This window comes from Globicephala melas, chromosome 8 (assembly GCF_963455315.2).
Source record: "Globicephala melas chromosome 8, mGloMel1.2, whole genome shotgun sequence".
Taxonomy (NCBI): Eukaryota; Metazoa; Chordata; class Mammalia; order Artiodactyla; family Delphinidae; genus Globicephala; species Globicephala melas.
This window is the reverse complement of record NC_083321.1, coordinates 69005225-69021081: the sequence shown is the minus strand read 5'-3', so window position 1 is coordinate 69021081 and position 15857 is coordinate 69005225. Positions and strand designations below refer to the sequence as shown.

General features: G+C 40.6%; 1 protein-coding gene across 2 annotated transcripts in view; it reads right to left on the bottom strand.

Moving 5' to 3' along the window:
* C8H11orf54 (chromosome 8 C11orf54 homolog) overlaps positions 1–15752 on the bottom strand; it is a 28545-nt gene extending 12793 nt beyond the window's left edge. Inside the window, exons 1-2 of one of the 2 annotated variants that reach the window (XM_030883773.3) lie at positions 15624–15752; positions 9712–9773 (exon numbers count right to left, since the gene is read on the bottom strand). In XM_030883773.3, the coding sequence (XP_030739633.1) occupies positions 9712–9766 (55 nt within the window). In that variant the 5' untranslated portion in view covers positions 9767–9773; positions 15624–15752. Of the gene's footprint in view, positions 1–9711; positions 10161–15623 lie in introns of those variants that run through there. The other variant, XM_060303922.2, reaches the window with a different exon arrangement.
* Between the last annotated feature and the right edge of the window lie 105 nt (positions 15753–15857).

Sequence of the window (15857 nt, the reverse complement as noted above, 5' to 3'; positions counted from 1 at the left end):
CCACTGCAGGGGGTGCTCCCCACATGCTGTGCAGCGCAGCCAAACAAACAAACAAAAGGAGGGGGAAATGGTCTTATTAATGAATACAATCAGAAACTGGACACATAATTAATCACAAGATACATATATTAAGGTACATAAATACTTCCATAAATAACACTGTAAACTGTAGTGATTAGAAACCACTGAAGATAAACACTGCACTCAGGTGAGGACTACGTTTCTTTTAGGGAGAGGATTCCAAGTATTGAAATGTAAGTATTTAAACTGCAAGAAAGTAAGCAATTACATGCAACACCTTCATTAATGCTTATAGAAAAAATGTTGAGCCAAAGAAGTAAGACATGGGGCTTCCCTGGTGGCGCAGTGGTTGAGAGTCCGCCTGCCGATGCAGGGACACGGGTTCGTACCCCGGTCCGGGAAGATCCCACATGCCGTGGAGCGGCTGGGCCCATGAGCCATGGCCGCTGAGCCTGCACGTGCGGAGCCTGTGCTCCGCAACGGGAGAGGCCACAACAGTGAGAGGACCGTGTACCGCAAAAAAAAAAAAGTAAGACATGAAAGTATGTGTTATATGACTCATATGTATTTCAAAGACAGGCAGCTAATCTAAGGTTCTAACAGGTCAGAACAGTTCAGAACAGTGGTCACCTCTTGGGCGGCTGGGGGAGGGGAAGGGATCCCACACGCGAAGGGGGAAATTGGGGAACCACTGGGAGGGCAGAGGATCAAAAGGGAGCATGGCCAGGTTTCCCCTGCCCACTTGGACCCCCAGGAACCTGTTGAGATCCCGGGCCTGATCCTCTGCCCACCTATGCCCCCTCCAGCTGTGTGGGTCCTGAGGGAGCGAGAGGGAGGGAAGGGGGAGCAAAAGTAAAGGCTGTATCTATGGCACCGGCACCCCTGAGGGGTGGCCAGGGGAGGGAAGGAGTTACTACGCCCAGTGGGACCCAGTCATGGTTAGGGTTCCAGCAGTGATGGGGGAGACCCTGGGGGAGACAGTGGGGGAGGGGCACAAACGAACGGAAGGGGACGGGGCCACTGCTTTCCCTGTCCTCTTAGGCACCAGGGAGCCTGTTGGGCTCCAGGGCCTAATCCTCTGCCCTTGGAGCCTCTCTCCTGCCATGCAGAGCCTAAGCCTCACCCCTACACCCCCACCCATGGCCCCACCTCTACACTCGAAGACCCCCTCTGAGACCCCCTCCAATGTGCTGGGCATAAACCCCACCCACACACCCTCACTCAGGGCCCTGCCTCCAAACTCCAGAACTCCACACTCCAGGGGCCCTCCTTTCAACATGCTACCTCTCTCCTTCTGCGCAGGTCCTAAGCAGAGGCCCCGCCCCATGCTCCAACATCACCCTGCCTAGGCCCTGCCCCATGCTCAAATGTCACACCCCCACCCGCCTAGGTCCGACCCCACCCAAAACCCCACCTCTGCCTAAGTTCCACCCCCTGCCTAAACTCTACCCCTATAGCCAAGACTTTTTTTTTTTCTTTTTTCTTCTTTTAGATTGGGGCTCTGTTTTACCTTGTAGATTCATTGTTGTCGATTCTTTTATATTTTTATTTTTTCCTAATCTTTTATTTTTCTAATTTTATTTTATTCTTTATACTTTGTTAGTGATCTCTCCTTTTGGCTTGTTCCCCCACACCTTTATTTATTTTTCTTTTTTCTGTTATTTTACCTTGTTGCAGTTGTTTCAATTATAATTTTATTTTTCTAACATATTTTTTATCTTTCTAATTTTATTTTATATTCTTTCATATTGTACTGCTCCATTTTTTCTTTCTTTCTCCCCCCCCCCCCTTTTTTTTTCACTGTGCCATGAAGCTTGCAGGATCTTGGTTCCCAGGCTGGAGGTCGGGCCCGAACTCCTTTGGTGGGAGCTCTGAGTCCAAACCGCTGGACTAACACAGAACCTCAGACCCCATGGAATATCAATTGGAGTGACACCTCCAGGAAATCTTCATATCAGCATCAAGACCCAGCTCTATCCAACTGCATGCAAACTCCAGTGCTGGACATCTCAGGCCAAACAACCAGTAAGACAGGAATACAGCACCACCCATCAAAAAAAAAAAAAAAAAAATGAAACGACAAAAAAATTTGTTACAGATGAAGGAGCAAGGTAAAAACCTACAAGACCAAATAAATGAAGATGAAATAGGCAAGCTACCTGAAAAAGAATTCAGAGTAATGATAGTAAAGATGATTCAAAATCTCAGAAACAGGATGGAGAAAACACAAGAAACATTTCACAAGGATCTAGAAGAACTAAAGAGCAAACAAACAGTGATGAACCACACAATAACTGAAATTTAAAATACTCTAGAAGGAATCAATAGCAGAATAACTGAGGCAGAAGAACGAATAAGTGAGCTGGAAGATAAAATGGTGGAAATAATTACCAGGGAGCAGAATAAAGAAAAAAGAAAGAAAAGAATTGAGAACAGTCTCAGAGACCTCTGGGACAACATTAAATGCACCAACATTCTAATTATAGGGGTTCCAGAAGAAGAAGAGAAAAAGAAAGGGTCTGAGAAAATATTTGAAGAGATTATCATCAAAAACTTCCCTAACATGGGGAAGGAAATAGTGAATCAAGTCCAGGAAGAACAGAGGGTACCATACAGGGTAAACCCAAAGAGAAGCATGCCGAGACACATATTAATCAAACTATCAAAAATTAAATACAAAGAAAAAATATTGAAATCAGCAAGGGAAAAGCAACAGATAACATACACGGGAATCCCCATAAGGTTAACAGCTGATTTTTCAGCAGAAACTGCAAGCCAGCAGGGAGTGGCAGGACATATTTAAAGTGATGAGAAGAAAAAACTATAACCAAGATTACTCTGCCCAGCAAGGATCTCATTCAGATTTGACAGAGAAATTAAAATCTTTACAGATGAGCAAAAGTTAAGAGAATTCAGCACCACCAAACCAGCTTTACAACAAATGCTAAAGGAACTTCTCTAGGCAGGAAACACAAGAGAAGGAGAAGACCTACAAAAACAAACCCAAAACAATTCAGAAAATGGTAATAGGAACATACATATTGATAATTACCTTAAATGTAAATGGATTAAATGCTCCAACCAAAAGACATAGACTGGCTAAATGGATACAAATGCAAGACCTGTACATATGCTGCCTACAAGAGACCCACTTCAGACCTAGCGACACATACAGACTGAAAGTGAGGGGATGGAAAAAGATATTCCACGCAAATGGAAATCAAAAGAAAGCTGGAGTAGCAATTCTCATATCTGACAAAATAGACTTTAAAATAATGACTATTACAAGAGACAAAGAAGGACACTTACATAATGATCAAGGGATCAATCCAACAAGAAGATATAACAATTGTAAATATTTATGCACCCAACATAGGAGCACCTCAATACATAAGGCAAATGCTAACAGCCATAAAAGGGGAAATCGCCAGTAACACAATCATAATAGGGAAATTTAACACCCTACTTTCACCAATGGACAGATCATCCAAAATGAATATAAATAGGGAAACACAAGCTTTAAATGATACATTAAACAAGATGGACTTAATTGATATTTATAGGACATTCCATCCAAAAACAACAGAATACACTTTCTTCTCAAGCGCCCATGAAACATTCTCTAGGATACACCATATCTTGGGTCACAAATCAAGCCTTGGTAAATTTAAGAAAATTGAAATCATATCAAGTATCTTTTCCGACCACAATGCTATGAGACTAGATATCAATTACAGGAAAAAAACTGTAAAAAATACAAACACGTGGAGGCTAAACAATATACTACCAAATAACCAAGAGATCACTGAAGAAATCAAAGAGGAAATCAAAAAATACCTAGAAACAAATGACAAAACACAATGATCCAAAACCTATGCGATGCAGCAAAAACAGTTCTAAGAGGGAAGTTTATAGGAAGACAATCCTACCTCAGGAAACAAGAAAAATCTCAAATAAACAACCTAACCTTACACCTAAAGCAATAGAGACAGAACAAAAAACACCCAAAGTTAGCAGAAGGAAAGAAATTATAAAGATCAGATCAGAAATAAATGAAAAAGAAATGAAGGAAATGATAGCAAAGATCAATAAAACTAAAAGCTGGTTCTTTGACAAGATAAATAAAATTGACTCATCAAGAAAAAAGAGAGAGAAGACTCAAATCAACAGAATTAGAAATGAAAAAGAAGAAGTAACAACTGACACTTCAGAAATACAAAGGATCATAAGAGATTACTACAAGCAACTATATGCCAATAAAATGGACAACCTGGAAGAAATGGACAAATTCTTAGAAAAGCACAACCTTCTGAATATGAACCAGGAAGAAATAGAAAATATAAACAGACCAATCACAAGCATTGAAATTGAAACTGTGATTAAAAATCTTCCAACAAACAAGAGCCCAGGACCAGATGGCTTCACAGGCGAATTCTATCAAACATTTAGAGAAGAGCTAACACCTATCCTTCTCAAACTCTTGCAAAATACAGCAGAGGGAGGAACACTCCCAAACTCATTCTACAAGGCCACCATCACCCTGATACCAAAACCAAAGAAAGCTGTCACAACAAAAGAAATTACAGGCCAAATATCTCTGATGAACATAGATGCAAGAATCCTCAACAAAATACTAGCAAACAGAATCCACCAGCACATTAAAAGGATTATACACCATGATCACGTGGGGTTTGTCCCAGGAATGCAAGGATTCTTCAATATACACAAATCAATCAATGTGATACACCATATTAACAAATTGAAGGATAAAAACCATATGATCATCTCAATATATGCAGAAAAAGCTTTTGACAAAATTCAACACCCATTTATGATAAAAACTCTCCAGAAAGTAGGCATAGAAGGAACCTACCTCAACATAATAAAGGCCGTATATGACAAAGCCACAGCCAACATCGTTCTCAATGGTGAAACCATGGTTTCTGGAAACTGAAACCATTTCCTCTAAGATCAGGAACAAGACAAGTTTGCCCACTCTCACCAGTATTATTCAACATAGTTTTGGAAGTTTTAGCTACAGCAATCAGAGAAGAAAAGAAATAAAAGGAATCCAAATCAGAAAAGAAGAAATAAAAAAAAAAAAAGAAGAAGTAAAACTGTCACTGTTTGCAGATGACATGATACTATACATAGAGAATCTTAAAGATGCTACCAGAAAACTACTAGAGCTAATCAATGAATTTGGTAAAGTAGCAGGATACAAAATTAATGCACAGAAATCTCTTTCATTCCTATACACTAATGATGAAAACTCTGAAATAGAAATTAAAGAAACACTCCCATTTACCACTGCAACAAAAAGAATAAAATACCTAGGAATAAACCTACCTAAGGAAACAAAAGACCTGTATACAGAAAACTATAAGACACTGATGAAAGAAATTAAAGATGATACAAACAGATGGAGAGATATACTATGTTCTTGGATTGGAAGAATAACATTGTGAAAATGACTCTACTACCCAAAGCAATCTACAGATTCAATGCAATCCCTATCAAACTACCAATGGCATTTTTCACAGAAGTAGAACAAAAAAATTCACAATTTGTATGGAAATATAATGGACCCCGAAAAAAATAAAATAAAATAAAATAAAATAAAAGACCCCGAATAGCCAAAGCAAGATTGAGAAAGAAAAATGGAGCTGGAGGAATCATGCTCCCTGACTTCAGACTATACTACAAAGCTACAGTAATCAAGATAATATGGTAGTGGCACAAAAACAGAAATATACATCAATGGAACCGGATAGAAAGCCCAGCGATAAACCCATGCATATATGGTCACCTTATCTTTGATAAAGGAGCCAAGAGTATACAATGGAGAAAAGACAGTCTCTTCAATAAGTGGTGCTGGGAAAACTGGACAGCTACATGTAAAAAATGAAATTAGAACACTCCCTAACACCATACACAAAAATAAATTCAAAATGGATTAGAGACCTAAATGTAAGGCCAGACAGCATAAAACTCTTAGAGGAAAACATAGGCAGAACACTCTATGACATAAATTACAGCAAGATCCCTTTTGACCCACCTCCTAAAGAAATGGAAATAAAAACAAATATAAACAAATGGGATCTAATGAAAGTTATAAGCTTTTGCACAGCAAAGGAAACAATAAAAAAAGATGAAAAGAACACTCAGAATCAGAGAAAGTACTTGCAAACAAAGCAACTGACCAAAGATTAATCTCCAAAATATACAAGCAGCTCATGCAGCTTAATATCAAAAAAACAAACAACCCAATCCAAAAATGGGCAAAAGACCTAAACAGACATTTCTCCAAAGAAGATGTACAGATTGCCAACAAATACATGAAAGGATGCTCAACATCACTAATCATTAGAGAAATGTATATCAAAACTACAATGAGGTATCACCTCACACCAGTCAGAATGGCCATCATCAAAAAATGTACAAACAATAAATGCTGGAGAGGTTGTGGAGAAAAGGAAACCCTCTTGCACTATTGGTGGGAATGTAAATTGGTACAGTCACTATGGAGAACATTATGGAGGTGCGGCGAGCCGCCTCCGACCAGCAGAATGACGAGTCGCCACACGCAAGATTCTTCTCGTATCACACTTTATTGGAGCACAGCTTGGTTAAAGAAAAGATGGAAGGAAGACCCCGCAATCCTATAGCAGTCTGCTTATATAGGGATTAAGAACATGTGTCGCTCTGTGATTGGCTTTCGCTGATGGTGCGACTTGTGAGCCAGCATCGGATAGGTCGCTACTTTAAAACCTCATTAGTATACTTAGCGCAAGCGCAGTGGCCACAGGAAGGATGATTCAGCTTGCTTCAGCTTCCTGCTGCGTGGCAGTTAGCTGACCGCGCCCTACATCTCCCCCTTTTTTATTTACTAGGATCACCAAGCAGAATGTAGCCCGTACAAGTGTTCACCTCATGATGTGCTCACTGTTCGAGGGCAGTCTTCCGTTGGCATGTCTGAGACACCTTCCTGCGTGCAATGCCAACAAGGGCTGCAGGGTGCAAAGGCTGACTCAGAATAAGTTTTGATTCCCTATAGAGGTGCAATGGCAACAGGGCCTCTCTGTGCAAGGGCAATCAATTCGAACTGTTCAGGACGGAGACCCAGGCTGCGGGAGAATCACCTTCACTAACAGCCAAAAGCGCTTGAGTGAGTAGGACCTTATCTCGATGTGCCCTGACGCGCATGCGACAGACCAACCAGAGACATATTATAATCAGAGCCCAAAGATCCCCACCCCTACCCACTCTTTAAAGAAGGAAAAGGCAGAAGAGAGCCAAGAGGTAAAATCTCCAAAGGTAACGGGTTCCAGCTTGGTAGCATTCAGTTGCATAATCTGAATCTTTTGCTTAAATATCATCCGTTCAGCTTCTTGAGACCAGTTTCCCTTTAGGAATTCTCCAATCTCTGCACTCCTATTCAGGGCATCTGTAAAGTGGCCAAAGCAGAAATATCCATGCCTACTCCTGCCTCACTAACTAATAACCAAGAATAAAATGGCCATCCTTCAAAATACCACTTTGTACTATCATTTCCTTTTGTCTCATTAGTATCATTTCCTTTTTCCTTTCTTCCCATATAGGACTTTAAATCAGGGGAAAATTGAAAGCCTGAACTAAGTTCATACTTAGCATAAGTTCCCCCCTGACAAGGGGTAAAGACTGGGGGTGTTGATGTGACTGGCTCACAATAGGGGGCGATAACAGTCCTGTTGGCACTTGTTTTATCAGAAGCATTATTTCTTAAAGGAACTATCCCTGTATGTTCCAAAACTAAAGTGGTAATATTCATCTCATTTTCACTGGAATTCCCTATACCTAAACCTGAAGTGTGGCCTTGAGTTATCTTGCTCAAAGCTTCATTCAACATATTCAATGGAACCAAATTATTTCTAAGTGGATTGTTCCAAGTGGTCAAGGTTATCCTGGCCAAAAGGATACAATCCTTTGTGGAATTCCAACTAATACAAAGACTTCGATTCAAAATAAAACCACTGGCATTATACGGTGCCCAGTCATAATTCAATGGCTGGGTACAGGCCGTATTCATTTCACAACTAGTGGAATAAAATATTGGAAGAACTCTGCTCTGAGAGTGAACCGGCATGGGAACTGGCCAGGTCCGGCCAATTCCCCAGAACGTCATATTCTCTGCCCTAAGCAAGGGAAGAATCATCAGGAACATCCAGCTCAGCATCTTCTCTGAAGTTTTCTTCAACAATTCTCGTCAGTCTTGATGGCACCCAGATCGGATCTTGATCCGACGGTTCACTCCGTGTGTCGAGTTCTGAATCGGTCCTCCATGCAGGGCGCGAAGTTCCCGGGTTTCGGCACCAAATGCGGCGAGCCGCCTCCGACCAGCAGAATGACGAGTCGCCACACGCAAGATTCTTCTCGTATCACACTTTATTGGAGCACAGCTTGGTTAAAGAAAAGATGGAAGGAAGACCCCGCAATCCTATAGCAGTCTGCTTATATAGGGATTAAGAACATGTGTCGCTCTGTGATTGGCTTTCGCTGATGGTGCGACTTGTGAGCCAGCATCGGATAGGTCGCTACTTTAAAACCTCATTAGTATACTTAGCGCAAGCGCAGTGGCCACAGGAAGGATGATTCAGCTTGCTTCAGCTTCCTGCTGCGTGGCAGTTAGCTGACCGTGCCCTACATGGAGGTTCCTTAAAAAACTAAAAATAGAACTACCATATGACTCAGCAATCCCACTACTGGGCATACCATGACAAAACTATAATTCAGAAAGAGTCATGTACCACAATGTTCACTGCAGCACTATTTACAATAGCCAGGACATGGAGGCAACCTAAGTGTCCATCGACAGATGAATGGATAAAGAAGATGTGGCACATATATACAATGGAATATTACTCAGCCATAAAAAGAAATGAAATTGAGTATTTGTAGTGAGGTGGATGGACCTAGAGACTGTCATACAGAGTGAAGTAAGTCAGAAAGAGAAAAACAAATACCATATGCTAACACATATATATGCAATCTAAAAAAAAAAAAAAAAGTTCTGAAGAACCTAGGGGCAGGACAGGAATAAAGACGCAGATGTAGAGAATGGACTTGAGGATACGGGGAGGGGGAAGGGTAAGCTGGGACGAAGTAAAACAGCAGCATTGACATATATACAGGACCAGATGTTAAATAGATAGCTAATGGGAAGCAGCTGCATGGCACAGGGAGATTAGCTTGGTGTTTTGCGAGCACCTAGAGGGGTGGGATAAGGTGGGTGGGACGGAGACGCAAAAGGGAAGGGATATGGGGATATATGTTTGCATATAGCTGATTCAGTTGGTATACAGCAGAAACTAACACAACACTGTAAAGCAATTATACTCCAATAAAGATGTTAAAAAAAAAGTTAATAAAGCAATATTGTACAACTTTTGGGCACCACACATATTTAAATCATGGATTACCATATTCATTTTCATTCTGTAAAGTTCGTATCTCATCAAGAATCTGAATCGTGAATTTAGATTTTTTTTGAGGGGCAGAGTTTTGGACTCTGTCAATAAAAACAGTACAGAACGAATACAGAAAAGGAAAATTAGTTCTGTATTGAAAGTACTATTGCATAAAGCTTATCTTAGAATGTTTTTATTTAAAAATTTTCCTTAGGATAATTAAAAAACTCAGTATTGCATTTACCTCCAACAAGCTCCTCTAGACTTGGCACATGAAAAGAATACTCAGCACAAGACATCTTCTTTCTGAAACAGGAAGGGGGCAGGACACAACCTTTAAAAGAATGACAGAGCTGTTGGGGGACACAAAAATTAGAACCAGCTAGGTCCAAGATGGCAGACTTCCAGTAGAACTTGAGCCTCATTATATGCTCATTGTAATGCATTAGCATCTAAATGACACACCCACAGGTGCCATGACCATAAATGGCCAAAAGTGGGCAGTGGCCCAATTCCTGGAATTCTCTGCCCCTTCCCCCAAATAGCTGGAATAATCCTCCCACTTGTTAGCCTATGAAATTACCCAGTCCATAAAAACTACCCCATATTTCGGGGCCTCTCACCTTCTGAGATGTTCCACACTCTGTGGAGTGTGTTTCTCCCAAGGCCATCTCACCTTTTGAGATGGACCGCATTCTGTCTATGGAGTGTGTCTCTCTAAAAAAATCCACTTCTTACCTATCACTTTGTCTCTCAATGAATTCTTTCTGTGATGAGACATAAAGAACCTGAGCTTCGTTAAGTCCTGAGTGTGTGATCTCAAAGTACAGTGTGTTCAAGTCCCAATCTGAGTTTTGGCTGGGGTCAAGTCTCAGCCCATGGGCTCAAGTCCCAATCTGAGTTTTGAGGTTTCACGAGGATGTACAAAATAAAGCAATTGTAGGCTAATTATTGCAGTGCACCAAGCATGAACAGCTGCTGCTCTGGAAATGAAAGAGTTCAGTTATATAAAGAGGGCAAAAGGGCATTTAGGTGTCCTCACAGAAAGGCAACCATAACTTCTTGTATTTCATATTCCAAGTGAGAAATGTCCAAGTAACCTATTTTAATACTAGTACCTTAAATAGCTGACATTTAAAATAGACAAGAGGAATACCAAACCAAGAGGGTACATGATTCATTTTCTTCAGTCATGTATCTGGATTGAACATGCAGCTTTCTAATGGTTGATTTAAGGAATATAGATCCTGAAGCAAAGGTAGTTATTAAGGTTTATGAATAACTGTTTAAATGGTTGTAGATAACAGTACAGGATGCTCAGGTACTTCTATAACAGATCATTTATTTGTGTTTTCTATTCTATATTTGACATTTAGGCTAAAAGTTAAACAAGTTTCTTAGACTATCACTTTTACAAGAGAAAATTTAAATTACTAAGAGAAATGGAAACTCCTACAAATTATTAGCTTTTGAAATTCAAATTATTTCATTTACAAATAAACATTTTCTTGGTAAACAGCTTCAATGTCCAATTATTCTGATAACCTAACCAATTATCATTTGATTTTTAAAAAATATATGCTAAATATATTTTACAATAAGTAGACATATATGCACAGAGATTAGTATCTTACCTCAAGTGTACAGGTGATGAGGTGTGCAAGCAGAGAGAGTTAAATAAAATGCAGGCAAAAAAACCCAAACAAACGAAAGTAATATGAGTTGGGCGGGGAATCCCACTGGAGGCCAATCACAACAAGGAATAAAGACAAAACTCTTAAGGCTGTTTCTAAGAACACTGTTGGAGTTCTCATTAAAATTGTTAATGAAATACCTCGTTAATGTGAATAATCTCTGATATACCATTACTTAGTAAGCGAAAGATGGTCCTTCAACATCACTTGAAATACTCTTCCAAAAAAAATTTTTTTTTAATTTTCCAAAGATTCAGTTTTCTTAGAAACTGGATTTCTAATTTTGATGATATCAAATAACACATCCTCCACAAACATACATTTAAGACCCAACATTTCTTTAGTACTTTATCAGATAATACTTTATTACCCTTTATTTACTTAATATGCATAATTTGGTCTCCCAAAGAAAATGTGAAGTGTTGATAATGGGCCCCAAACCCTATATAATCATAGTTAGATGATCTCAAATATATTTTATTTTTTTTTGGCCGTGCATTGCGGCTTGCAGGATATTAGTTCCCTGACCAGGGATCAAACCCTGGCCCTCGGCAGTGAAAGCGAAGCACAGACTCCTAACCATTGGACGGCCAGGGAATTCCTGAAAATATATTTTCGAATTGAATAAGCTATAATTGTTTAGGAATGAGCCATTTTAACTTTATTGAAATAATTTCAGATGGACAGAAAATACGTACAAATAATCTCATATATGCTTCACCTAGATTTTCTAAATGTTGACATCTTATATTTTCTTTCTTTCTTTTTCTTCTTTTTTTTTTTTTGTCTGCTCTGCGAGGCATGCAGAATCCTAGTTCCCAGACCAGGAGTGGAACCCGTGCCCCCAGCAGTGGAAGCATGGAGTGTTAACCACTGGACCACAAGGGAAGGCCCATCATCTTATATTTTCTTTATTAGAAACCAGCAAGTACTAATTAAGAACTTGTGAAAATCTGCTCAGTGAATACATGTTTACTTAAAATGAAGATAATAAAAGCACTCTAGATATTTCTACTTACAGTAGGAATAATAAAGACTCAAGTTTAAATTAAATACAATCCTAATGATCTCAGGTGGCCTCGGCCTGCAGGGGCTTGAAGCAAGATCTCGTTCCCCAGCGAAGTCAGGCCATGGCAGTGAGAGCACTGAATCTTAGCCCCTACACCACGAGGGCCAGTGGCTAGTGACAAGGCCCCTGGCTTGTCTTATTTGTAAAAGTTAATTTCAACAAAGAGACTGAAAGTAGTGAAACAAGCAAAGTGTTTATTAGGAGGGAAAAAAGTACATGTGAATAGACACACATGGGTGGACTAAGAGAGTTGCGTCTTCGTGGTAGTTTAAATCACTTACATGGGGCATTTCTTGGGGGTTTCCTCTGGCAAATGTCTTGCTTTGCCTGGCTCTGAGGCCGTATTTGGTATAACTCAGGGTTCTCCCCTGTATGTGCGCACATCTCTTAATGCAGAGACCTATGGGAAGGTTGACATCACCTACTATGGGGTGGTGCCCCCTCCCTTCCTTACACCCCCAGCCTTTCTGTACCTGTATAGTTGGGAAGAACTCCTTGACCTTGAGAATGAGAAATCTGTGGTCTCTTTATCTTTTTTCTGGGTGGGACTGAGCTCCTCCCAGCTCCTGGCATTATATTATCTTGGAGTAGCTGCCCACACAGGACAGATTTCAGCTGCTCAGCCTGCAGCCCATCTACATCTCCTCATCACTAATTTTACACCCTTTACTATCTTTCAAAGGTCAGGTTTTTGTTTTCTTTCCCCACCAAAACAGAAACAAATTCCAACCCTAGGAGGCTACAGTCTGAATAACTGGTTTAGAAATGCAAGCCAAAAGCCCAGAAGGCAGCGTGGTAGTGTGTATAAGTGTGTTTCTGTGTGAGTGAGAGATAGGGAAGAGGAGGTTGGAGTTGGAGTGATGAGAGAAAAGGGTTAGAAAAGTTCTAATACAAATCCAGAGTGGCTCTAGGAGGACAGCTTTGGGCCACATGGAGGCAAACAACATTTACTCTCCAGATTCCACTGCTGGGAGTCAGTGGCCCAGAAGTAGGGTCTAGAGAAGGGAAGAATGGAAGATAGGAGGCAGAAGGATAAATGGAGCTGCAGAGGCAATGCCTAAAGGGGTAGACCAACTATGGCCGAAAACTATTGACAAACTGCATTCTGTAAACCAGACAGTATGTTAGACACTTTACAGACATTCCTTCAAAACCTCACACAACGGACATATTATCCTTCTCATTTTACAAGAGGAAATAGGCCAGAGAGACTATATTATTTACTCCAGATCACTCAGCTATTAAGTGGCAGAAACAGAATTCAAAACCAAATCTAGCCCACTGTAAACCCAGAACTCATCACATTATACCTTGCCATTAACTGGTGAGGGAATGATACAATTCAGCTCACAATAAGGGAAAGTTTGTATAGAGCAACTTTTAGCACTCAGTATACCTCTGGTCATCTGTTTGCTTTGTTTCTGTCACTTAGACTGTGATCTCTTTGAAGATAGGGCTGTATTTCTCATATTTGTCTTCCAAGTACCTAGCATACAATGGATACCAGTTCAGCCTTAGTTTTTTTTATTGAACATTTATGATATTCCAGACTCATAAGGCTCTGGGACACGGCTGGCTCCATGGATGTGCAACTAGTGAAGTTACACAGGACCATGTGTTCAGAATAGCACGTGGTTTATGCTCCATTACCACCATCTTTAAATTCTTAACTTTAGGGACTTCCCTGGTGATCCAGTGGTTAAGACTGCAGGCTCCCAATGCAGGGGGCCCAGGTTCAATCCCTGGTCAGGGAACTAGATCCCGCATGCCATAACTAAGAGCCTGCATGCCACAATGAAGACCCCGTATGCCGCAACTAAGACCTGGTGCAGACAAATAAATAAATAAAATAAATATTTAAAAAAATTCTTAACTTTATATTTTAACTTTTAAGATGGATAGGACAATGGAACATGCTTGGGATCAGAGGAGAGAGGGTCTATGTGCATGTCCACCACCACTCCTTGCTTCCCATTCACAAAAAGCGTTTAAGTCCTGTGAGCATAGAATGCTGGTGGGTGCACAGTCCAAGGGAGTTCATTGAGACTCAAATTCCCTGGATTCCGTGTCGGTAGAATGTGCAAGCATGGAGAAGTAAAATAAATACAGGGATGCTAGTTTTGTGCAGTATCCAGTGTTCTAGTAAGAACAAAATACATATGCCTACATAGTATGAATTGTGAAATTTCAGTTAATTCTGCGTACAAGCTAAATGTTCTTTTGTTTGTACTTAAAACTGGTATTGCAGAATATAGAGTGGTAAATCTCATGCTAATGAGTTAAACTCAATTTTTCTTTACTTAGAGTGACAATAAATAGTAAATTAATGCTATTAATAATAGTATAGTTAGTGATTAATAATAAATCAATAAAATAGAATGTCATTAATAATTAATAATAGCAAATTAATGCTATTAATTAAAACATCATGACAAGTGGAAAGAGGTACTACAGAAGAAAGGAGACCGCTTATATTTTAGTACCTTTAATGGCACTTTCTCCCTGCGTTTTGAACAAGGGGCCCTGCATTTTCATTTCGTACTGAGACTCACAAATTACATAGGCAGGCATGTTATGGAACATGGCAGTGAATAAGACATGCAATCCCTGTTCTGCAGCTAACGGTACTTCATAATGCCTAGAAGACTAGACTGTCTGTGCCTGGAATTGTTCAACATTTAGAGCAAAATTGAGTAAAGAGGCTAGATTACCCTCCAGGTCTGTCCAATCCGAAGATGACACTAACCATAGATTAAGACTAGACGGCTTTCCTGGTTTTTTCATACGATACAAGAGGTCTGAAAGTGGACAAATCAAGCCAGCTCATTCCTTTTTGTAACTACTGTGGGGAAAAAACCCCCCAAAATACCAAAACTAAACTAGTTTAAACTTTTATCTTAACATTCATTAATCATTCAGGGAACTAAGGGAGAAAACAAACAAAAAAATTCGCCGCTGGTATCTCTTGTGATATGTTAACCAACCCCTGGGAGGCTGACACTTAGCTCTGAGTGAAAGAGTAGTTAACAAAAGTCCGAAGGGGAGAGGGGACCTGGATGTACTACGGGTAACACTGGCTTCCAGTACAAAGGTTACACATTTTGAGTCTCGGTCAAAGCATGATCGTCTTACAATTTAACGCAGAGCAGATTTCTGAAGGCAGAAGTAGACATAATATGACAAAACACACCTGGCACCGTACACACACGCACACCCCCACACACACTCGAGATCAGATTTTGGGAAGTCAGAGGACAGCTCAGCCAAGGCGAGACCACTGGAAGCAAAGCAGGTGGAGTGCCTGTTTCCTTGCAGCTCACAGTCATTCCGTTCACCTGACCCCACAATTTATTTCTTGTAGTTTACCGAAACATTCTTGTCTACTCCACTTACCTAATCCGTGAGGGAAGCCGACACCTGAAACCCGATCTTGCCTCAGTCAACTCCGCCTCCTCTGGATCCGGGAGATCAGACCCTGCCCACTCGAAATCGCTCCTCCTCTCACGGAGATCAAAATGGCGCCCCGCGGGTCGCCACTTCCCACCTCTCACTTTCTTCCTGGAGTCAAATTGTTATCGCGAGACTTCGGTCTCCCTATTAGCTGGGGCACGCAGCCCGCCCATCCTT